Genomic DNA, 25,917 nt, shown 5'->3' with positions numbered 1-25,917 from the left:
AATTTTAAACAAAATACTCGAATTCAGCCATATAATGACTGGTAAATTTAAAGATAAAAAATTACAGAAAAAATACGAACGCACGTTCTTAATCGAGTGGAAAAAACATACTGAAGAATAGGTAGGTATTACCTATTGTCATAATCACTCGAGTTTCCCACCATAGATTTTAACCTTGAGTTGGGCTCATTGAATTTATGTACCAAGTTTTGCCTAACTATTTCTATTCAGGCTCGTCTATAGCACAGTACGATAATGATATATGACAATAGAAATAATGTACCTGTTTCGAACCGATTTGAGCAGTTCTTGAGCCTGCAACAGATTTTTGTAACTTGAAATTTCCGAAAGTGAATTTCATCTTTCTGCCTCGAACGGAGGCGGAAAGGTAATTTATTGGAGTACAGAGTGAATTATGGATTTCCAGCTCTTTCGATAAAATTTTATGGAAATTTCGAGCATTTAAAAGTCTGCTCGAGGTTCTAGTAATTTCCAAAAATTCACCGGAGGCTTCAAAATGACCTGAAATCTACCTGCAGTCGACTTCATAGCGTGTTGAAATTAGTTTACAGAATGAATGTCTGCTTTCCAACTTTATTTGATGAGATTTTGTCGAAATTTCAAGTTGCCCAACAGGGTGGTTTCAAACCGTTTTCAACCGATTAGACTGGTCGAAAATGGAATATATCCCAAATTTCAACTTTCTAGGTCAATTTGATTTTTTTCTCATTTAAATTTGATTTTTTTTAAATTCACCAACAAATCGAGAAAAGCCATTACTTTAACACTTGAAATTTTGGTTGATGATAAACTTTTCAATGCTCTTTCTATCTAGCTTTGTCCAGTTCAAAAAATATTGTGGGAATCTTATTTTGGAATTTGGAAAGCAAAATCTGCGATTTCGATTTTTTTTTGGGCAAGTTTGCTTTGAAATGTTTTTAAAGATGGTGTAGGTAGATATACAGAAATAGGTAGAAAAACGGGCCAATATGGCGCCACCACACAATTTACTTTTTGATGAAATTAACATTTTTTTGAGTGTGTAGGATATGTTTTTTTTTCTTGTAAAAATAGGCAGGACTTGGGCCATCGTTTTTTTTTTGGTCAAAAATACATGTTGGCAACGTGAAATATATGCATTGCCATCACCCTAATCCAATGACCAGTCGTGAGCTATCATTACTGTTATTTACTAGTGACTATGTCACCAAACTAAATATTAAACATGAACCTTTTTTGGGAGTACTCGGTGTATGTTTTATTTTGGTATTTATGGGGCATAACTAGTTGGCAACTCAATTATTTGGAAGAATAGCACGTCTCATTTGCAATATGATCTTTTGTCCTGTAGGCAGAGGAACAGATGCAGGATTCATTCCCTTACTGCTGCGCTATTTGTGGTGCAAAGTTTTCCTACGAACGTGATTGGACAAGACATCAGCACCAAGAACATTCGAAGCCGTTTCACTGCCAAGTCTGCGACAAACAGTTTGATTGTAAAAGTTCATTCATTGAACATGGATTGGCTCATAGTGAAAAGAAACGCTGCAAATACCGCTTTTGTGACGAACAATTCAAGAACTGTAACAGTAGATGGAACCTTGAAAGCTTGCATGTGGAAAGACCTGTTTTTGAGTGCACTGATTGCGGGAAAAAGTTTTCCTCTAAAAGTAATCTCAATTCACACCTGAAAATACATTCTGGTGTGAAACCGTTTTCTTGTCAAACGTGTAGCAAAAGTTTTACTCTAAAACATCATCTTACTGATCACCAACGGACGCATACTAAAGAGAAACCCTTCAAATGCCGCATATGCAACAAACAATTCAGTCACAAAAGGTATATACCAAAGCACGAACGTATCCATTTGGAGGGCCCTCGTTTTGAGTGTGCCCATTGCGGCCACAAATTCCGCTATAAGAGCACCCTAGCCAATCACATATCATCTAAATGTACTTAAATTTCGGTAATTGGCTGCCTATCTAAATGTGTACAGATTCAAATTTGTTTTTTCTTTGAACTGGACTTAAAACTTGACCAACCTCTTAAATTCAGTTTATAATCCTACAGATTGGAGTGTAAATACTATTCACACCCAACTAGTGTTTCCATTTGTTATATGGGAAAAAATACAAGATGATACATATTTTATGTTTGGCGTTTTTTCTCTATTGCAAGGTCTACCAATTAATGAAGTTACCAAATGCAAATCAGTGTTACCCTTTGGAGGTTCTCTAGGTTTTCGGGTTAGAAAATTGAAGTGCCTTAATGAGTGTGATAGGGTACCTCGCCCAATTGGCCAAACCACAAAAAAGTCGAGCTTTTGATGAAAAGTTTTATAGGAAAATGAAAGTTTCCAAAAAACACAAATGTGACATTTCCTAAAAAAAAATTGAATGTATGCAGAATTTTTTTTGAAAAAATGAACCAAAAACATGTGTCAAAAACATTGAACAAAAGCACTCTTTCAAAAAATGAAATAAAAATTGAATTGGAAAAAAATAAAAAAACAAGGTTGAAAAAAAGTCATCTGGCAGTTCACAAATTCAGCGAGAATCAAATCTTGTTGGCAAAAATGCCTTTGTTTAAAGCATGAAGAGAAGAAAAATCTATGTCGCTAAGAGAGGATTTTTTATCAAGTCATAAAATCTTTTAGGAAATCGAGCCGAAATATGGGACAAAATTTAGCGAAATTGCGAGCTTTCTGGCAGGAGGTAACTAATTATAAAAACATTTTCGCCTTTATTCACGAGATGTAGCATAGAATTTTCTTTCATTTTGGGAAAAAATGAGTATTTTATCACTTATTGGAGTATAGGAATATGAAGATGAAGATGAAGAGAAATAGTAAAAATAGTAAATAAAAATCCAAATTCATCTACGAGTTCAGTCTTTCATTTCGTTTACGCTGTGGATTTGTGTTTTTGTTCACTATTTCTTTTCATCTTTATCTTCATATTCCTATACTCCAATAAGTGATAAAATACTCATTTTTTCCCAAAATGAAAGAAAATTCTATGCTACATCTCGTGAATAAAGGCGAAAATGTTTTTATAATTAGTTACCTCCTGCCAGAAAGCTCGCAATTTCGCTAAATTTTGTCCCATATTTCGGCTCGATTTCCTAAAAGATTTTATGACTTGATAAAAAATCCTCTCTTAGCGACATAGATTTTTCTTCTCTTCATGCTTTAAACAAAGGCATTTTTGCCAACAAGATTTGATTCTCGCTGAATTTGTGAACTGCCAGATGACTTTTTTTCAACCTTGTTTTTTTATTTTTTTCCAATTCAATTTTTATTTCATTTTTTGAAAGAGTGCTTTTGTTCAATGTTTTTGACACATGTTTTTGGTTCATTTTTTCAAAAAAAATTCTGCATACATTCAATTTTTTTTTAGGAAATGTCACATTTGTGTTTTTTGGAAACTTTCATTTTCCTATAAAACTTTTCATCAAAAGCTCGACTTTTTTGTGGTTTGGCCAATTGGGCGAGGTACCCTATCACACTCATTAAGGCACTTCAATTTTCTAACCCAAAAACCTAGAGAACCTCCAAAGGGTTAATTACAGAATCTTCCAATTCAATAGTCTATTTATTTGTTTGCATTTTTGCGATATTTATAAAAATCAAATTTACTTACACGCCAAAAATGAGGGGAAAAAATCAAAATTTCACTACTTAAATGGACCTAAACAGCTTAAATACACATATTGTATTTCCATCCCCTACACATTTGGTTCATTTGGGTATTTATGGAGCACGTCTAGCCAGTTGGCAACACAATTATTCAAAAGGAGAAAAGTTTGGCATTTACGATAATTAATGATGTTTTTTTCTTTGGTGGAGATGCAGGGTTCATTCTCTTACTGCTGCGATAGTTGTGGTACAAAGTTTTCCTACTAACGTGATTGGACAAGACACTAGCAGCAAGAACATTCGAAGCCGTTTTACTGCCATGTCTGTGACAAAACAGTTCATCAATAAAAACGTTTTTACTACCCATGGATTGAACCATAATGAAAAAAAGCTCTACAAGTGCCGTGATTGTGACTCAAGCACAATTAGTTAGATCGAAGGAGTTTGCGTGCAAAAATTCATCATCAACCAAAATTTCATGTCACAAAGCTTGTTTTTTTTCAATTTTTGGTAAAATTTTGAAAATCAAGCCAAAAATGAGAAAAAAAATCAAAATTTTACCAAATTGACCTTTTAAGCTGAAGTTTGGGATATTCGCTATTTTCGAGCTGTCAAATCGATTGGAAACTGTTTCGAACCGATTTGAGCAGTTCTCGAGACTGCAACAGATTTTTATAACTTGAAATTTACATAAAATTTCATCAAATTGAGTTGGAAAACCGAAATTCGCTTTGCACATTACGTGTTAAAGTAAATCCGAGCAGATTATCAGGTATTTTTTGAAAAACAGAAGATTCTAGGAAGCAGTTGGAGGCAACAAAACGGTTTGAAACTGCCTGCAATTACATCTCGAAATTAATGTCAGAAATGGGGTGGAAACTGTATTTCATCTTTCTACCGAAAACGGAGGCGGAAGTGTAATTTATTAGAGTGCAGAGTGAATTATAGATTTCCAGCTCTATCGTGAGCTATCATTACTGTTATTCACTAGTTAGTAAAGTAGGTAGTGAATGCGTTATCAAACTAAACATTGAACATGAAACTTTTTTGGGGGTACTCTGTATTAATGGACACTCTGTATATGTTTTATTGTGGTATTTATAGGGCTTAACTAGTGTGCAACTCAATTATTTAGAAGAAAAGAACGGCTCATTTGTGATAATGATCTTTTTTTCCCTATAGGCAGAGGTACAGATGCAGGAATCATTCCTTCACTGCTGCGATATTTGTGGTACAAAGTTTTCCAACAAACGTGATTGGACAAGACATCAGCAGCGAGAACATTCGAAGCCGTTTCACTGCCAAGTCTGTGACAAACAGTTTGCTTATAAAAGATACCTAATTCAACATCGAATGACACACAGTGAAAAGAAAAACTACAAATGCCGCAGTTGTGACGCACGATTCAAGAACTATCATGGTAAATGGAGGCACGAACGTGTGCATATGGAAGGAGCTTGTTTTGAGTGCCCTGATTGCGGGAAAAAGTTTTCCTATAAACAAACTCTCAGAAGACACCTGAAAGTACATTCCGGTGTGAAACCGTTTTGTTGTCAAACGTGTAGCAAACAGTTTGTTCACAAAGGCGATCTTACTCAGCACCAGCGGACGCATAGTAAAGAGAAACCCTTCAAATGCCGCATTTGTGATGCGCGATTCAAGCGCAATGACAATAGACTGGTGCACGAACGCGTCCATGTGGAAGGAGCTTCTTTTGAGTGTGCTGTTTGCGGAAAAAAGTTTTCCTATAAAGAGTCTCTCATTACACACCTGAGAGTACATTCCGGTGTGAGACCATTTTCATGCCAAACGTGTAGCAAAAGTTTTACTCGAAAAAGCTATCTTACTCAGCACCAACAGACGCATAGTGAAGAGAAACCCTTCAAATGCCGCATATGCAACCAGCAATTCAAGCATAATCGCCATAGGGCAAGGCACGAACGTATCCATGTGGAGGGTGTTCGATTTGAGTGTGCCCATTGCGGAAACAAATACCGCCATAAGAGCGACCTAGCCAATCACATATCTAAATGTACTTAAATTTCAGTAATTGACTACCTATCTAAATGTGTACAGATTCAAATTTGTTTTTTCTGTGTTATGTTTCTTTTTTTTCAACGAATAAAAAAAACTGGACTTGAAACGTGGTCAATTTCTTAAATTCAGTTTATAATCCTACAGATTGGCGTGTAAATGCCATTTGCACACGATTAGTGTTCCCATTTATAAGGGAAAAAATACATGATGGTACATACCTATTTTACGTTTGGTGTTTTTTCTATTTTTCAAGGTCTACCAATGAAGGTACCAAAATTTTAAAAACTTGATTCATTATTTTTATCAACTTATAATTAATTGTGAGCAATGAATAGCACCTCATTTTAAAGATCTGGTATCCTACCTACATTTAGCATTAGAACACTTTGAAAAATAAAATCTTAAAGAGGAAATATTTCAATGTTTGGAAAACATTTTGAGTTATAACCTTTCATTAAAGTTGATGTGGAGGCGAAAGGAAGCGTCCAAAAAAAATGTCATGTTAACAAAGTTGTAGAGAATTAAATTTCCAATCCACGTAATGTTATTAGTTTTTTTCTAGAGTGCTTAGTTTTTGGGTTTTTGTCAAAAAACTAAAATTTCATTATGTGCAAATTCATTTTTCTGAAAAGTGATCAATTTAAAAATTGTTTTCCATTTGGTACAAACCAATAAAAAATGAACTCCTTGTGACTATTTCCAACTGACAAACATTCAAAACAATAAAAACTGTTTGTTAACACTTTGTATGTACGAAATTTGCTCAAAAAAGGTGGAGTTTTTTGAGATGTACCCTTGGGTCATTCCACGTCAATCGGACCAAGAAGTGGTAGGTGGGTTCGCCGATTTTGTTGAAATTTTTCCTGTGGAAAGACCTTCCGAACTTCGAAGGGATGACCAATTGACCAATGGCGCAATCGCAGCCCTCTAGCCCATTTTTAAGGGCAGCCAGGGGGTGTCAAAGTTTTCAGTGAACCTAAAATACCATCCATTTCAGCAGTGGATTACTCAATAACCGCGGTACCTACCAAAATGGAACATTTTCCAATAGTTTGGGATTTTGAAAGGCTTTTTGGTGATATCATAAAAATCAGTGTTGCCACTTTTTTTCGTACAAAAAATTAGCTCAAAAAGTTGCAAAACGTAGTTTTCATATCGTTCCGACTCTCAAAAATTCTGAAAAAAATATATTATGGACAACTTTTCATGCTGAACAACATATTAAAAAATTCGGATGGTAACTTGGTGCAAAGTCGATTTAATAAAATTTAAAGTGCGCGAAAAAATGCGATTTTTTGATTTAAAACATGAAAACAAGTTTTGATAGGTAAAGTTGACCCATTTAACCCCTATTTTTACGTATCTGTTGAAAAAGTTGAAAAACCTCTTCCACTTGATGAAATGAACTCCTCACAAAAAAAATCAAAATTCGAATAAAAGATTTAAAAAATGTACGAATTTTTATTTTTTTGTTGTGAGTGTAATTTTCATCAACTTTTTCATGAAATACGTCAGAAAAAGGTCAAAATAACAGAACTGAATAAATTCAAACTTTTTATGTTGCTTGAAATTGAAAATTGAATTTTTTCAAAATTTGATTTTTTTGTGAAGAGTTTATTTTATCGAGTGAAAGGGGTTTTTCAACTTTTTCAACAGATACGTAAAAATAGGGGTCAAATGGGTCAACTTTACCTATCGAAACTTGTTTTCATGTTTTAACTCAAAAAATCGCATTTTTTCGCAAACTTTAAATTTCATTAAATCGACTTTGCGCCAAGTTACCATTCCAATTTTTTACTATGTTGTTCAGCATGATAAGTTGTCCATAATATATTTTTTTCAGAATTTTTTAGAATCGGAACGATATGAAAACTACGTTTTGAAACTTTTTGAGCTAATTTTTTGTACGAAAAAAAGTGGCAACACTGATTTTTATGATATCACCAAAAAGCCTTTCAAAATCCCAAACTATTGGAAAATGTTCCATTTTGGTAGGTACCGCGGTTATTGAGTAATCCACTGCTGAAATGGATGGTATTTTAGGTTCACTGAAAACTTTGACACCCCCTGGCTGCCCTTAAAAATGGGCTAGAGGGCTGCGATTTGCGCCATTGGTCCTTTCGGAAGGTCTTTCCACAGGAACAATTTCAAAAAAATCGGCGAACCCACCTATCACTTCTTGGTCCCATTGACGTGGAATGACCCCCTTATAACTCCAAACAACATGCAATGTTGTTGGGATTTTGAGTTAGGCCATTTGCGGTTTTTACAAGATCTAGATAATGAACCCAACTCAAAGTGTAATTTTTGGTTGAGGGGGTGTCATACAAACCCAAAAAATACAAAAATGCCAAAATCAATTTTTTTGAGATGTTGGTAACCTTATTACTCCCGAGGTGCGATATTTGCCCAAATTTGATTTATAAAAATTCGCCAGAAAACGAAAAATAACCACACTTTTTTGCATTTGAAATTTTTGACTGGTGATAATATGACGAACCATAAGTGGACTTGGATTTAAGTGGGGTTGGCTTGGATCGACGCACAATCTCAAATGCTACATTTTTGAACAGGCCATTTTTCTCAAAACAAGTGGTGTAGTGGCTAAAGCGAAAAATCCGCCAATTTTTTTCAAAAATTATTGGTCTTTGAGCCTCCCCTTATAGGGGCATCATTTTAAGCATAAAACTTTTTATGGTGTGGTACATAATTACTCAGTAACTTAGCGCATCATGCATGCATTCATGTTTCGTGTTAGTATTTTATAAGCATAACTAGTTGGCAATAACTCATATTATTCCAAAGAAAACGACGTGTCATTTGCGATATGATCTTTTTTCCCATAGGCAGAGGAACAGATGCAGGGTTCATTGCCTTACTGCTGCGATATTTGTGGTACAAAGTTTTCCAACAAACGTGATTGGACAAGACATCAGCAAGAACATTCGAAGCCGTTTCACTGCCAAGTCTGTAACAAACAGTTTGCTTATAAATGCCGTTTGATTGCACATGAACTGTCACATAGTGAAAAGAAACGCTACAAATGCCGTTATTGTGACGCACGATTCATGAACTGTAACAGTAAATTGAAGCACGAACACGTGCATGTGGAAGGAGATTGTTTCCAGTGCGGTATTTGCGGGAGAAAGTTTTCCTATAAAGAGTCTCTCATCAGGCACCTGAAAGTTGTACATTCCGGTGTGAAACCATTTTCTTGCCAAACGTGTAGCAAAAGTTTTGCTGAAAAATACCATCTTACTCGGCACATACGGACGCATACTAAAGAGAAACCCTTCAAATGCCGCATGTGCAACGAACGATTCAGTCAGGTAGGTAGTAAAGCGAGGCACGAGAGTTTCCATCTGGAGGGCCATCGTTTCAAGTGTGCCCATTGCAGCAAAAAATTCCGCGATAAGTACAACCTAGCCAGGCACAAACTCGTATCATCTAAATGTACTTGAATTTCAATGATTGAATAGATGACTACCTATCTAAATGTGTACAGATTCAAATTTGTTTTGTTGTTTATTTCAACGTGAGAAAAACCTGGTTTTAAAACTTGACCGATTTTTCAAATTCAGTTTATTCTCAGAGATTTGCACTTATTAAATGTACAATTGACATCCGACTTGTTCTTTTACTTGTATGGGAAAAATACACGATGGTATTTCATGTTTTGGCGTTTTTTTCTTTTTTCAAAGTCTGTTGATTATCTGATGACGTTATCAAAATCACATCAGAGTGAATTACGGAATCTCTCAGTTCGGTAGTCGGTTTATTTTTTTGAAGTTTTGCAAACCACACGATATTTTTTGAACTGTGAACTGTACAGAGTTGGATCGAAATAGAATGCAAAAATTTATTACCAGCTAAAATTTCAAGTGATAAAGTGTGTTTTTTGATTTTTGGTAAATTAGTGAAAATCAAGCCAAAAATGATTTTAAAAAAGTCAAAATTTTACCAGATTCACCTGGAAAGCTGAAATTTGGAATAAGTTCCATTTCCGATCTGACAAATCGATAGAAAACGGTTTCCAACCATTCTGAGCAGTTCTGGAGCCTGCTGCAGATTTTTGAAACTTGATATTTCCAGAAAATTTCATCAAATGAAGTTGAAAATCCGAAATCCATTCTGTTAACTAATGTCAATAAGTCATAAAGTCGGCTGCAGGTGGATATCAAGTCATTTTGGAGCCTCCAGTATATTTTTAAAACTTATTCGGAGTTTCATCAAATTGCACCTCGGGAGTAAGGTTACATCTCAAAAAAGTGAAATTTTACAGGAGAGTGATTTCCTATTTTTTTAAAACATGATTCATTATTTTTATCAACTTATAATTAATTGTGAGGAATGAATAGCACCTCATATTAAAGATCTGGTATCCTAACCCTTAAAGGCCCAGACCAAACTGGAAGTGATTCAAAAAAATGCTTTTGATTTATTGAATAGGACTTACATGAATATCACTTTAATGTGTAGTATGCCCCCCTGCCCCTCAAAACTATTTCGTAAATGAGGGGTCAATTTTTTCATTTTTTTGTAAATTACGAAAAAGCAAAATACTCAATTGGCCCAAATTTGAGGTAATCTTATATAATCGCATTCCACACACCTGATTATTGAAAGCAAATCCTTGATGAGTCCCATCCCATTTTTAGTGGGGCATAAATAGGAAAAAGTTGAGGTAAAATACGCCCCAATATGCTCCATTTTCAATTTTAAGAATTTGTTAATATACTTTCATAAAATAAAATCACAAAGGGTATACGCAGGGGGGTACAGAGCGATTTTTTCATTTTTTGATTAACTGGTTTCGTCCAAGTGGCTAAAACATGAGACATGAGTACATCAAGTACCACATATGAGAATACGCTGTACTTGAAGTAAAAAGTACGAAAATTATAAAATGTGTATACAAGCATGCCTCAGATTTTTCAGGACTTTTTACTTTCAGTTGCACAAATATCTAAAGCTCATCAGAATAAATTTCACACATCATTCGTAATTTGGGTGAAGTGAAATTTTTGTACGATGATGCAGGTTACTCGACTGGAATCATGATGAGTTACAAAAAATAATAACTATATATACAAGAATGCCTGAGCTTTTTCAGAACTTTAAGCTGTCAGCTTCTCATACCTCTAAAGTACAAATGAATAAATTTCACACTTCATTCGTAATTGATTTGGCTAGCGACTAGCGTGTAATTTTGGTGTAATGATGCCATTTTCTCGATGAAGACATTGGGCCAATCCTAAGGGAATCATGATTAGTTACGAAAAATAATAACTGTATATACAAGAATGCCTGAGTTTCTTCAGAACTTTAAAATTACACGCTAGTCGCTAGCCAAATCAATTACGAATGAAGTGTGAAATTTATTCATTTGTACTTTAGAGGTATGAGAAGCTGACAGCTTAAAGTTCTGAAAAAGCTCAGGCATTCTTGTATATATAGTTATTATTTTTCGTAACTCATCATGATTCCAGTCGAGTAACCTGCATCATCGTACAAAAATTTCACTTCACCCAAATTACGAATGATGTGTGAAATTTATTCTGATGAGCTTTAGATATTTGTGCAACTGAAAGTAAAAAGTCCTGAAAAATCTGAGGCATGCTTGTATACACATTTTATAATTTTCATACTTTTTACTTCAAGTACAGCGTATTCTCATATGTGGTACTTGATGTACTCATGTCTCATGTTTTAGCCACTTGGACGAAACCAGTTAATCAAAAAATGAAAAAATCGCTCTGTACCCCCCTGCGTATACCCTTTGTGATTTTATTTTATGAAAGTATATTAACAAATTCTTAAAATTGAAAATGGAGCATATTGGGGCGTATTTTACCTCAACTTTTTCCTATTTATGCCCCACTAAAAATGGGATGGGACTCATCAAGGATTTGCTTTCAATAATCAGGTGTGTGGAATGCGATTATATAAGATTATCTCAAATTTGGGCCAATTGAGTATTTTGCTTTTTCGTAATTTACAAAAAAATGAAAAAATTGACCCCTCATTTACGAAATAGTTTTGAGGGGCAGGGGGGCATACTACACATTAAAGTGATATTCATGTAAGTCCTATTCAATAAATCAAAACCATTTTTTTGAATCACTTCCAGTTTGGTCTGGGCCTTTAAGGGTCCTAACTACATTTAGCATAAGAACACTTTGAAAAATAAAATCTTAAAGAGGAAATATTTCAATGTTTGGAAAACATTTTGAGTTATAACCTTTCATTAAAGTTGATGTGGAGGCGAAAGGAAGCCTCCAAAAAAATTTCATGTGAGCAAAGTTGTAGAGAATTAAATTTCCAATCGACATAATGCCTTTAGTTTTTTTGTAGAGTGCTTAGTTTTTGAGTTTTTCTCAAAAAACTAAAATTTCATTATGTGCAAATTCATTTTTCTGAAAAATGATCAATTTAACATTTTTTTCCATTTGGTACAAACCAATAAAAAATGCACTCCTTGTGACTATTTCTAACTGACAAACAATCAAAACTGTTTGTTAACACTTTGTATGCACGAAATTTGCTCAAAAAAGGTGGAGGTTTTTGAGATGTACCCTTATAACTCCAAACAACTTGCAATGTTGTTGGGATTTTGAGTTAGGCCATTTGCGTTTTTTACAAGATCTAGATAATGTATCCAACTCAAAGTGTAATTTTTGGTTGATGGGGGGGGGGGGGGGGGTGGGGGGGGTCATACAACCCCCAAAAATGCAAAAACGTCAAAATCATTTTTTTTTTACATGTAACCTTATTACTCCCGAGGTGCAAAATGTAGTTGGAAAGCCGAAATTCACCCTGCACAGTATGTGACAATTTCGGCCGAACTGTCAATTAATCCAAATGCCGGCCATTTCGCTGGTAAAACCATTTTTTTTTTGGCAAGTTTGCTTTAAAATGTTGCCTAAGATGTCCCCTTTGTCCCAGTGGATCGATGAGGGAGGGGGTGCATATATTCCTATTGGTATATGACGAACTGTAAGTTGTCTTGGATTTTAGTGAGGTTTGCTTAGATCAATGCAGAGTCTCAAATGCTACATTTTGGAACTGGGCCTTTTTTCCCAAATAAAGTCGTGTAGTGGCTAAAGTGAAAAATCCGCCAATTGTTTTCTAAAATGAGTCTTCTTTGAGCCTCCCCTTCTAGGGGCATAATACATATTAAACATGGAACTTTGTATGGTGGTACTGACTCAGTATTTTTGCCCACCATGCATATTGCATGTGTTTCATTTTGGTATTTATGGGCCATACCATAACTAGTTGGCAACACAAATTATTCAAAAGAAAAGCACCTGTCATTTGAGATATGATCTTGTTTTCCTGTAGGCAGAGGAACAGATGCAGGATTCATTTCCTTACTGCAGCGATATTTGTGGTACAAAGTTTTCCTATATACGTGATTGGGCGGTACATCAGCGAGAATATTCGAAACCATTTCACTGCCAAGTCTGTGACGAGCAGTTTGCTTCTGAGGAAGATTTATTTGCACATGGATTGACACATAGTGAAAAGAAACGCTACAAATGCCGCATTTGTGACGCACAATTCAAGTACAACGGCAGTAAATTGGAGCACGAACGCGTGCACATAGAAGGAGCTTGTTCGGAGTGTGGTGTTTGCGGGAAAAAGTTTACCTATAAATCTAATCTCATTAGACACCTGAGAGTGCATTCTGGTGTGAAACCGTTTTCTTGTCAAACGTGTAGCCAAAGTTTTGCTCGCAAACAAAATCTTATTTCGCACCAACGGACGCATAGTAAAGTGAAACCCTTCAAATGCCGCATATGCAACAAACAATTCAGTCACCCAGGTAGTAAGGCAAGGCACGAACGTATCCATGCAGAGGGTCTTCGTTTCGAGTGTGCCCATTGTGGCAACAAATTCCCCCGTAAGGACGTACTAGCTAATCACATATCATCTAAATGTGCTTTAATTTCAATTATTGAATAGCTATCTTGTTTTTTCTATGTTTTGTTTTTTTTTATCGACGCGACGTGAAGAAACCCTGACTTGATACTTGAGCGATTTTTATTCTTGGAGATTGGCGCGTAAATGCCTTATTGACACCCAACTTGTACTTCAACTTACATTAATATGGGAAAAAATACACGAAGGTAGTTCATGTTTGCTGTTTTTTTTCCTTTTTCAAAGTGTATCGATAAAAATGAAGTTACTAAAAAAAAAATCATAGTGAATAACAGAGTCTATAAATTCGATAGTCGATTGATTTGTTTGAATTTTTGCAATCGTCACGCAAAAGGCTGCATAACCGAATGTACCAAGTAGTAGAATACAATAGAACCACAGAGGGTAAAAACTGTATCCGAATGTCCAATGCGAAATGACTGCCAATGTCCCAAAAAGTGTAAGGTAAACTACCAGTTATGAACCGTTTTCTTACAATTAATCGCCAAGACATCATTTATGACCCAATTTTGATTTTTTTTAAAAATAATCCTTGAAGCTTCCTCTTTCACTTCAAAGTGTTCAATTTTGAAAAAAAATAATTTTAATTTCCCTAATTCCTATTTGAAATAATATTAAGGTCTAAAAAAAGGCAGTTTTGGAAGAAGTACCAATTACGGATCATGCAAGTATGAACGGAAGTGTTTAATTTTTTTGCACTCTGAGACCAGTTATAGTACCCTGAGAACCGCATTAGAAAATTTTCATCATCAAAGTTCACAAATACCTATTGAAGTTGAAAAACTACCAATTGTGGAACGATCCGCAGTTGGTACCTGAAACCCTTTTGAAATTGAAAAATTTATTGAAAAAAAAAAAAAAAATCATCTACCAATTACGGATCAAACCAATTATGGACCAAAACTGAATTTCACAATTTAAACCCGCACAACAATTGTCGACTTTGACATTTACATCGACTACGTTTTTTTCCAGCATAATGATGGGAAAGTGATCAATTAATGATTTAGTAGGAATCTTCTGGCTGTACAAAAGCCAGGTAAATGAAAATTTTCAAAATTTTCTCATTATTTCTGATACCTTGACATGCCAGATCGACATGTAGATGTAAAATTTGATGCTTGAAATTTACCTCCACAACTATGTCGACCAATTTTTCAGAATTAAAATTTCTGTTTTAGTGTTTATAAGTTCAGTTAACATTCAAAAATATGATCTTGTTCAATGAGGAAAACAAATTTTTTAGGGCATTGATGAAATTATTCACTTTTCCACCGTTTGGAGTTGTAGATGATATGATGTTGATATTGTGGATGTATTTGTTGATGTCGAATTTCACATCAACATTAACATCGACATGTCGACACGAAAATGGATTAGTTTAGTACTCTTAGATAAAGTATGCACCATTTTGATATAAGGAATTTCTGTTTGACTTTTTGATTATACAGACTTTCCGTCTGTAATTCTTTGGAAGTGGACTTTGCATCGATGCTGTTTTCAGCATGAGCAATAGCCACATCAGAAAAAAAAACATTTTTTGGAAAAAAAATTTAAAATTCTTAAACTAAAATTTTATAACTTATTGAAGCAGGAGGTCGACATAAATTTTGATGTGAATGTTGATCCATCCACATCCGTCATTTTTGGATGCCCCATGTCGATGTGAATTTCGACTCTGCAATTGTCGACACAAATGCAGATCAACATCAGTCAACAATTACATCGACAATTAGCTCGACACAGGGTCGAAATTCACATCGACATGTGTCATCCAAAAGTGGCGTATGTGGATGGGTCAACATTCACATCAAAATTAGCATGTTCATTGTTGTAGGGGAACTGATGAAAATTCACTTCAGGGGCAGGTCAGAAGTTCAGAACTTAGAAGTCAAACTACAAATAATTCTTCATATCCAAATTGGTAAAATATGGTAAAATACCATAATTTACCATATTGTACCGCCGTACAGCCCTGAACCACCCTATCACTCAGTTGCTCTCGGAAAAGTACTTCCTTAAAAGGGGCATCCTAGGAAAGTTTTTCTCATTTTTTATTTTTCAATAAATTTTTGAGAATCAAATACCCAAAAATGAAAAAAAAATAATTAAAATGTTGCCAAATTAATCTAGAAAGCTGAAATTTTGGATGAATCCTACATATTTTCGACTGATCAAATCGATTAGAAACGGTTTCCAACCGTTTTGAGCTGTTCTGGAGCCTCTAGCACGTTTTTAAAACTAAAAATCGCTGAAAGCTCTTAAACTGGTGAAAACTGTTTGATACCATTTCTAATCAATTTGACAAGAGTCAAAAATAGGGCAGGTCACAATTGGGTAAAATTCTGATTTTTTTCTCATTTCTAGCCCAATTTTGATTTTCACAGATCCACCAAAAAATGAAAAATAGGTACACAATTTTGCACTTGACATGTTGGCAGGTGATAAATTTTAGCATGCTCTTCCGATCTGGATTTTTTCAGTTGCAAAAATTTTGTGTGAATGTTATGTGGTGGAAAGCAAATAAAACTGCGACTTCGGCTGACCTACCAATCAAAATGGCTGTCATTTTGTTAGTGAGGCCACCTTTTTTTTTTTTTTTTTTTGGCAAGTTAGCTTAAAAATATTAATTATGATGTACCCTTTAAGAAAAAAGTTGTCCCAGAGCATCGATGATGGTGTGGGAGGAGGGGTGCATCTATTCGCAGGGGCATATGAGGAACTATAAGTGGTCTGGGATTTTTGTGGAGTTGGCTTCGATCGACGCAGAATCTTAAATGCTACATTTTGGAACAGGAACAATTTTCTCAAAACAAGTCGAGTAGTGGCTAAAGCGGAAAATTCGCCTTTTTTTGAAAATGATTCTTCTTTGAGCCACCCTTCGGGGGGCATAATATTGTACATGATACTTTTTATGGACTTCATTTTTGTATTTATTTGTATGTGGCATAACTTGTTGGCAACACAATTATTCAAAAGAAGACGTGACATTTGCGATATGATATTTTATCCTGTAGGTAAAGGTACAGACGAAGGATTCATTCCCCTACTGTTGCGATACTTGTGGTAAAATGATTTCCTGTCAACGTGATTGGTCAAGACATCAGCAAGAACATTCGAAGCCGTTTCGCTGCCAAAACTGTGGCAAACAATTTGCTTCCAAAAGCGATTTAATTGCACATGGATTGACAAAATGTGAAAAGAAAAACTACAAATGCGGCATTTGTGACGCACGATTTAAGTGCAAACGCTATAAATTGGAGCACGAACGCAGGCACGTGGAAGAAGTTTATTTTGAGTGCGCTATTTGCGGAAAAAAGTTAGGCTATAGACGCTCTTTCATTGATCACCTGAGAATACATTCCGATGTGAAACAGTTTTCTTGCCAAACGTGTAGCAAAAGTTTTGCTCAAAAGCTCAGTCTTACTCGGCACCAACGGACGCATATTATGCACGGACGTAGGAAAGAGGACAGAGCTTATTTTGAGTGCGCCGCTTGCGGAAAAAAGTTATCCCATAGACGCTCTTTCACTGAGCACCTGAGAACACATTCCGGAGTGAAACCGTTTTCTTGCCATATGTGTAGCAAAAGTTTTACTCACAAACATAATCTTACTCACCACCAACGAACGCATAGTGAAGAGAGGTCCTTCAAATGCCGCATATGTAACCAACAATTCAAGCATAATCGAAATCGTGTCAGGCACGAAAGAGCCCATGTGGAGGGCAATCGCTTTGAGTGTGCCCATTGCGGCATCAAATTACGCGATAAGTACTCCCTAGCCAAGCACATATTATCTAAATGTATTACCATTTAATTTGTACTATACTTAATGGGAAAAAATACAGAATGGTATTTTTTGTTTGGCGTTTTATTCCTTTTTCAATGTCAATCGATTAATGATATTACCAAAATCAAATCGGAGTGAATTACAGAATCTCTCAATTCCGTAGTCGATTCATTATTTTGAATCTTTGCGATTTTCTAGACAAATCAGTTTAGTTTTCAAAGATAACAGAGACAAAATGCCAATTTCATCCATTTTTTGGACAATTTTTGTTCCTCCCTGGACAAAGCTAAATAGAAAGAGTATGGAAATATTTATCACCAGCCAAAACTTCGAGTGCTAATTTTAATTTTTCGTTTTCCGATGAATTTTTGAGAATCAAATTTTAGCCAAAAATGAAAATAAAAAAACTTTACCAAAGGATCATTTCACGTTAATTGGACCAAGAAGTGGTGGGGGGAGGAGTGGGGTGTGCGGCGATTTTTTTGACATTTTTCCTGTGGAAAGGCCTTTTGAAGGGATGAACAATGGCGCAAATTGCAGCCCTTTAGCCGATTTTTAAAGGCAGCCAGGGGGTGTCAAAGTTTTCAGTGAACCTAAAATATCATCCATTTCAGCAGTGGATTACTCGATAACCGCGATACCTACCAAAATGCACCATTTTCCCATAGTTGGGTGTTTTGAAAAGCTTTTTGGTGATGTCATCAAAATCAGTGTTGCCACTTTCTTTCGTACAAAAAATTAGCTCAAAAAGTTTCGAAACGTAGTTTTCGATCAGGGTGTCTACCAGGTCGCTATAGCGCTAAAAGTCGCGAAAAGTCGCGATTTTGAAAATAGGTCGCTAAAGTCGCGAAAAGGTCGCGATTTTCGCCAAAAATACCAAAAAGTCACTATAAATTGTCCAAACTTCAAATTTTAAAAACTTTTCGTATTATTATTCAATGTTAATGCTACTGCCAAATTAGCATTTTAAATAATCATAAAAATTCAAAATTTCAAAAGCTTTTGCCCTCGTTTCGCTCGGGCATATTATTTCGTTTTCTTTAGCCAAACGTTAAGTCTTGATGATAGAAAAATTGACTTCTCACATTAAAAATGATATTTTTTCACTTCTGGAGAATTGTGAATTTTCGTGTTACCAGTGTTTTTGCCCTCAGTTGGCTCAGTTCGTACGGGCCATGTAGGTGTATTTTTAGAAATACCTATTGTAATATTTTGGAAATTATTGTTAGATTGCTGGAGGAGCAGGACCGTCGAGAGGGGGAAAAGAGGAGAGTTTACCTAGGACTCGCTCATTCTGGAGGGTCCGACAATAAAGAAAGGGCCCGTGATGGAAGAAAAACGTGTTTTTTTACTTTTCAAAAGTCAAATTTTCAAAAGCTTTTGCCCTCGCTTCGCTCGAGCTTGTTTTCTTTCCTTTCTACACATTGAAATTTCTGAAAAAATATCATTCAACTTTCAAAGTTTTAAAGTGAAAGAATGAACTTCTCGCTTAAACAAAAAGAAAAATAATTAGTGGTTGAAATGACTAGAAAAAGAACAATCGAAGAAATTGAAATTTTAGAACTGAAGAAAGTTAAGTAGATGGAAAAGGAAAAAGAAAAGCTCGAAAATTTGGATGACTATTTATGTCACATGGAAACTATTCCCTCCCACCACCCAATAAGTGCAAATTTTATTGGAACCCAATTTTTTTCGTTAGAAAATGGGGGGGGGTACTGAAAAAAAGTCGCGAAAAGTCGCTATAGGTCGCGAAAAGTCGCTATTTTTGAAAATTAAATTTTGGTAGACACCCTGTATACTCAACATTACAATTCATACATTTTACCTTATAAACGACATTACTTTGATACATAGTAGAGATCTTATTTTTCGTATTGAAGAAAATTTTTTTTGAAAAGATTACTCGGATTTTTATAAGCAAAAGTGATGGCCGAATCCTCTTGCTGACAAAGTTTTTGGATTCTTTTTGAAGCTTTACCTACATAATTGATACAATGGAATTTTTTTGGTCTAATATCAGAATTGGAAAGGTCAGTAGAAGAGTTGTTTCGGTTAAAGAAAAGTTTAATTTGGGATGTTATCATATTAAAAGGGTAATCTGACCTTTCCAATTCTGATATTAGACCAAAAAAATATCAAAGTAATGTCGTTTATAAGGTAAAATGTATGAATTGTAATGTTGAGTATATAGGGGGAAACTAAACAACACCTCAAAGACAGAATGTATAGGCATAATCTAGATGTTAGAAATGGTAGCACTTGTACTGCCCTATTGGAACACTCTATTAAATACAACCATAAGTTCAATTTTGAAAATGTAAAAATTATCAATAAAGGCTGTAATAATCTACAAAAAAGAAAAACCACCGAAGTTCTGCACATTATAGGTAATTGAAACTGCATCAATAAAAAGACGGATGTTGCTGGTTTCGATATGTACAAATCATTAATAGGTTAAAAATTGTTATCGCGTTCTTGCCATTCTACGTACTCGTAATTTCACTCGTAGCCAGCTTTATTCATACACCCGATGAAGGCACTGTGTGCCGAAACGTTGTGTTCTCGTGCATTCTAACGTAAAATAAAACTTATCAAATCAAGTTATAATGTGTAATTTTTTGTTTTTTTATACTCTTCTGTAAATACTAAAACTTGGTTATTAAATGATTTTTTTCAAAATTCTGGTGATAAAAATATATTATGGACAACTTTTCATGCTAAACAACATATTAAAAAGTTGAGATGGTACCATGTTGCAAAGTTGATTTTAAAAAATTTAAAGTTTGCGAAAAAATTCGATTTTTTGATTTAAAACCTGAAAAAAGGTGTTGTTAGGTGAAGTTGACCCCTTTGGCCCCTATTTTTATATATCTGTTGAGAAAGTTGAAAAACCCCTTTTACTCGATGAAATGAACACCTCGCAAAAAAATCAAAATTCGAAAAGATTAAAAAAATAAATGAATTTTTATTTTTTTGTTGTGGTGGTAATTTTTATCAACTTTTTCATGAATTACGTCAGAAAGAGGTCAAAATAAGACAACTGAATAAATTTAAACTTTTTTTGGTGTTTGAAATTGAAAATTGAATTTTTTCGAGTTTTGATTTTCTTGTGTGGAGTTCATTTCACCAAATGGAAGGGTTTTTTCAAATTTTTCAACATATACCTACGTACAAATAGGGGTCAAAGGGGTCAACTTCACCTATCAACACTTTTTTTCAGGTTTTAAATCAAAAAATCGCATTTTTTTCGCAAACTTTAAATTTTTTAAAATCAACTTTGCAACATGTTATCATCCCAATTTTTTAATATGTTGTTCAGCATGAAAAGTTGTCCATAATATATTTTTTTCAGAATTTTTGAGAGTCGGAACGATATGAAAACTACATTCCGAAACTTTTTGAGCTAATTTTTTGTACGAAAAAAAGTGGCAACACTGATTTTTATGATATCACCAAAAAGCCTTTCAAAATTCCTAACTATGGGAAAATGTTCCATTATGGTAGATACTGCGGTTATCGAGTAACCCACTGCTGAAATGGATGATATTTTAGGTTCACTGAAAACTTTGACACCCCATGGCTGCCTTTAAAAATGGGCTAGAGGGCTGCGATTTGCGCCATTGGTGATCCTTTCGTAAGGTCTATCAACAGGAAAAATTTCAAAAAAAATCGACGAACCCCCCCCCCCCTCCACCACTTCTTGGTCCAATTGACGTGGAATGGCCCACCAATCAAAATGACTATCACTTTGTTAGTGAGGCCAACTTTTTTTTTTGGCAAGTTGGCTAAAGATGTTAATTATTGATTGATTGATTGATTAAAAGACGTATGTACTCTTTAAGAAAAAAATTGTCCCAGAGCATCGATGATGGGATGGCGTGAGAGGAGGGGCTGCATCTATTCCCAGTGGCACATGATGAACTATAAGTGGTCTGGGATTTTTGTGGAGCTGGCTTCGATAGATGCAGAATCTGAAATGCTACATTTTGGAATGGGACCAATTTTCTCAAAATACATTGAGTAGTGGCTAAAGCGAAAAATCCACCATTTTTTGAAAATGGTTCTTCTTTGAGCCTCCTCTTCGGGGGACATACCTAATATTACACATGAAACTTTTCATGGACCTCATTTTTGTATTTATGTGGCATAACTTGTTGGCAACACAATTATTCAAAAGAAGACGTGACATTTGCGATATGATCTTGTTTTCCTGTAGGTAAAGGTGCAGATTCGGAATTTATTTCCCTATTGTTGCGATATTTGTGGTGCATTGTTTTCCTACAAACGTGATTGGAGAAGGCACCAGCAGCAAGAACATTCAAAGCCGTTTCACTGCCAAAGCTGTGACAAACAGTTTGCTTCCAAAAGCGATTTAATTGCACACGGATTGACAAAATGTGAAAAGAAAAGCTACAAATGCGGCATTTGTGACGCACGATTCAAGTGCAATCGCAATAAATGGGAGCATGAACGCAGGCACGTGGAAGAAGTTTATTTTGAGTGCGCTGTTTGCGGAAAAAAGTTATCTTATAGACGCTCTTTAATTCAGCACCTGAGAATACATACCGATGTGAAACCGTTTTCTTGCCATACGTGTAGCGAAAGTTTTACTCGAAAAGATTATCTAACTAATCACCAACGGACGCATATTATGCACGGACGTAGGAAAGAGGACAGAGTTTATTTTGAGTGCGCTGTGTGCGGAAAAAAGTTATCCCATAGATTCTCTTTCACTGAGCACCTGAAAACACATTCCGGTGTGAAACCGTTTTCTTGCCATATGTGTGGCAAAAGTTTTACTCACAAACATAATCTTACTCTCCACAAACGAACGCATAGTGAAGAGAGGTCCTTCAAATGCCGCATATGTAACCAACAATTCAAGCATAATCGAAATCGTGTCAGACACGAAAGAGCCCATGCAGAGGGCAATCGTTTTGAGTGTGCTCATTGCGGTATCAAATTACGGGATAAGTACTCCCTAGCCAGGCACGTATTATCTAAATGTATCAACATTTGACTTGACTGTACTTTACTTAAATGGGAAAAAATACAGAATGGTATTTTTTGTTTGGCGTTTTATTCCTTTTTCAATGTCAGTCGATTAATGAAATTACCAAAATCAAATCGAAGTGAATTATAGAATCTCTTAATTCCATAGTCGATTCATTATTTTGAATTTTTGCGATTTTTTGGACGAATCAGTTGAGTTTTCAAAAAATACTGGGGCAAAATGCCAATTTCACCCAAATTTTCTGCAGTTTACTCATTATTTTTTGGACAATTTTTGTTCCTCCTTGGACAGAGTATGGAAATATTTATCACCAGCCAAAACTTCGAGTGCTAATTTTGATTTCTCGATGAATTTTTAAAAATCAAATTTTAGCCAAAAATGAAAAAAAAAATTACCAAATTGATCTTGAAAGCTGACATTTGGGATATTCTCCGTTGTTGAGCAGACAAATCGATTGGAAACGGTTTCAAAACGTTTTAAACAATTCTGAAGCCTCCAGCAGATTTTCAAGACTTGAAAATTTCCTCAAAATGTCAGCAAATGGAGTTGGAAATTTGAAATTCACTCTGCACAATTCGTGATAAAGTTAATTTGACAGATTTTACGGCATTTTTTGAAAAACAGGAGTTTCTAAAAATCCATTTGAGGCTCCAAAACGTATATTGAAACTGTCTTTGAATCCATTTCGGAATTAGTGTCAAAAGTTGGGTGTAAACTGAATTTCATCTTTCTACCTCAAACGGAGGCGGAGGAGGAGTAGCACTCTCATGGATAGAATCTTTCTTGGCTAATAGGTTACAAATAGTTGAAATTAATGATGATAATGGAGTTATTTATTCAGATGAGTTGGAAACAAAGCAGGGTATTCCCCAAGGAATGATATTAGGTCCATTTTTTTTCATAACATACATAAATGATCTACCCAATTGTATCTCTTACCCTTCAACGTTATTTGCAGATGATTCCACTGTTCTCCTGAAAGTAGATAAAAATAACCAAATGTCTATCCTTAAAGAGGCACTAACTGATCTCACCTCATGGTTTGAAATGAATAAAATGGCCTTGAACCTAAAGAAAACTGTAGTAGTCCCCTTCACCTCTGGCATACAGCACACATTGGACAATTCTAGAAATTATTCCTTTTTACCAGAATTCAGGGAAACTGCAAAATTTTTTGGGCATTACTGTAGAAACTAACTTGAAGTGGACTAACCATGTAAATAAGCTTTCAAACAAACTATCATCTTACAACTACCATCTATATCAATTGAAGAAATCAGCATCCATTTCCACACTAAAAGTAGCCTACTATGGATTGTTTTACTCTAATATGGCATATAGACTTGCATTCTGGGGAGGAAACAAACCCCTTCTAGATAGGATGTTCCTTATCCAAAAAAGAATTATTAGGACAATGTTTAATTTAGCCCCTACCCAATCCTGTAGACAAACCTTCATTGATGAAAAAATTGTTACAACACCATCCCTATATAATATTATATGTACTACAGGTATCAATAATGATAAAAAAGAATATTATTCAGCCTTCAGTACTGACCCATACTTATAATACTACATAGAGGGGTAAACTCAATCTTTGCTGATCAAATGAGTACTAAAGTGGACAGGGAAGGAATAGATACTATGGCAGTCAAAATCTTTAATAGTGTCTCCCTCCACAAATCAGAGATGTTCATAACGCTAAGCTATTTAAAAAAGCTCTTCATAAATGGCTACTAAAATGGGCGTTTTATGATGTAGATGAGTTCCTAAACTCTAACCCTATTTAATTATTTATATGAGAGGGGTTTTGCGATAAGGGCACTTGTGGTGATATTTCAATTTTTCAGGAGAGAAAAACCATCAAAACGCTTCAATTTTTTCAATTAAATTTTTTTCGATTTTCGGGTGCAGTGTTGTCTTGTGCATTGGTTGGATGGGAAATTTTGACGAAATTCGTTCATCATCGCCTGATATCCGTGATTTAGAAAAGGGACCTTGTGGTGAACAGCTAAATTTATACAACTTTACAGACTACCCTGCAAAAAAATACCGAGAAATTCGGATTCACCATGAAATTTTACATAGGTAACAACCAGAGCTCGAACCGGTCCAAATACCAAATATACCCGGTCCTGGGTCAGGCAAAATCCGGACTGAGTACTACCCGGGTATTCGCTTTAACTGAGTACAATACTATACTTGTATTCGGTTTGATTTTTGCTGACAGATACAGTCAGTAACCGAGTAGTCCCGGGTACTGGGTTATTGTCAAGTGTCAACTCGCTAGTGTATTACGTCACTCAATGCATTAATTCATTCATTTCTTATCATGTACATCACACTAACACTTACACAACACACACACGTATACAAATTCTCATCATTCGATTCTAAATTGAAATGAGTCATAGCTGATGCGTGCGTCGTCAAAGGCCAACCCGGGACAGGTTAGTCCCAGTCCCGGGTTCGTCTTTATCCAACCAGGTACCTGGGAGTACTCAGTATTCGCTTCAACCGAATATGAATATGAGTAAGTATACCCGGGTACTACTCCATCCTGGTTCGAGCTCTGGTAACAACAATAAAATAATTTTTCTCGGTCGACCTTTTTTTTTTTTTTTAAATCAAAAACAAAAAAAACTTTGTTTTTCGATTTCCCAAAAATATGAGTTTTTGAGTATTCATGTTCAAGTAATTTTTAAAACGAGAAGTTAATGAGATAGGCGAAATCTGATTGCACTATTCAATTTCTCGTGAAATGCCGCTTGCGGTCCCTCACAGCGATAAATTATTTGATTTGATTTGAATTTTTGTCGAAACGAAATTTCAAGTTTCAAAAATCAGCTGGAGGCTCCAGAACTGCCCAACAAGGTGGTTTCAAACCGTTTCCAACTGATTAGACTGGTCGAAAATGGGATGTAGGTATCCCAAATTTCAAATTTCTAGGTCAATATGAGTTTTTCTCTTTTGTGGCTTAAATTTGATTTTTTTAAATTCACCAACAAATCGAGAAAAGCCATTGATTTAACACTTGAAGTTTTGGCTGATGATAAATTTTTCAATGCTCTTCTATCTAGCTTTGTCCAGTTCAAAAAATGTTGTGGGAATCTTATTTTGGAATTTGGAAAGCAAAAACTGGGTTTCGGTTGACCTGTGAATCAAGATGGCCATCATTTTGGTAGTGAAGCCAACTTTTTTTTTTGGCAAGTAGGTACGCTTTAAAATGTTTCCTAACAAGGGAACCCTCCCACGTGATAATCTCCGATTTGAATGAAACTTGGACTGCTGGAAAGAGAACCTCAAAAAACCCCCATCCCCCAATTTTTAACTGCTGAAGTTGATTTTTCGATTTTTGGCGAGCGTTTGAAATTTTGTGCATTTTTTATACTTTTTCTCAAGTCATGTCAAAAAATTTGATTTCTGATGATAATTCCAGATTTGACTGACGGTAGTACTTATCGATTAGGAATCAAGCATAGACCCTTTGGCCA

General features: G+C 35.2%; 1 protein-coding gene across 10 annotated transcripts in view; it reads left to right on the top strand.

Annotated features, from left to right (window-relative positions):
- Positions 1-25,917, top strand: part of LOC135849104 (zinc finger protein 34-like) — a 183,474-nt gene that overhangs the window by 47,191 nt on the left and 110,366 nt on the right. Inside the window, exon 10 of one of the 10 annotated variants that reach the window (XM_065369325.1) lies at positions 21,626-22,464. The exons of 6 other annotated variants lie outside the window; for them this stretch is intronic. In XM_065369325.1, the coding sequence (XP_065225397.1) occupies positions 21,626-22,429 (804 nt within the window). In that variant the 3' untranslated portion in view covers positions 22,430-22,464. Of the gene's footprint in view, positions 1-4,819; positions 5,780-8,520; positions 9,351-16,635; positions 17,446-21,625; positions 22,465-25,917 lie in introns of those variants that run through there. 3 more of the 10 variants (XM_065369326.1, XM_065369333.1, XM_065369324.1) reach the window with 3 other exon arrangements.

This window comes from Planococcus citri, chromosome 5 (assembly GCF_950023065.1).
Source record: "Planococcus citri chromosome 5, ihPlaCitr1.1, whole genome shotgun sequence".
NCBI lineage: Eukaryota > Metazoa > Arthropoda > Insecta > Hemiptera > Pseudococcidae > Planococcus > Planococcus citri.
Note: the sequence above shows the minus strand (reverse complement) of the source record. Positions and strands in the feature narration are given on the sequence as shown.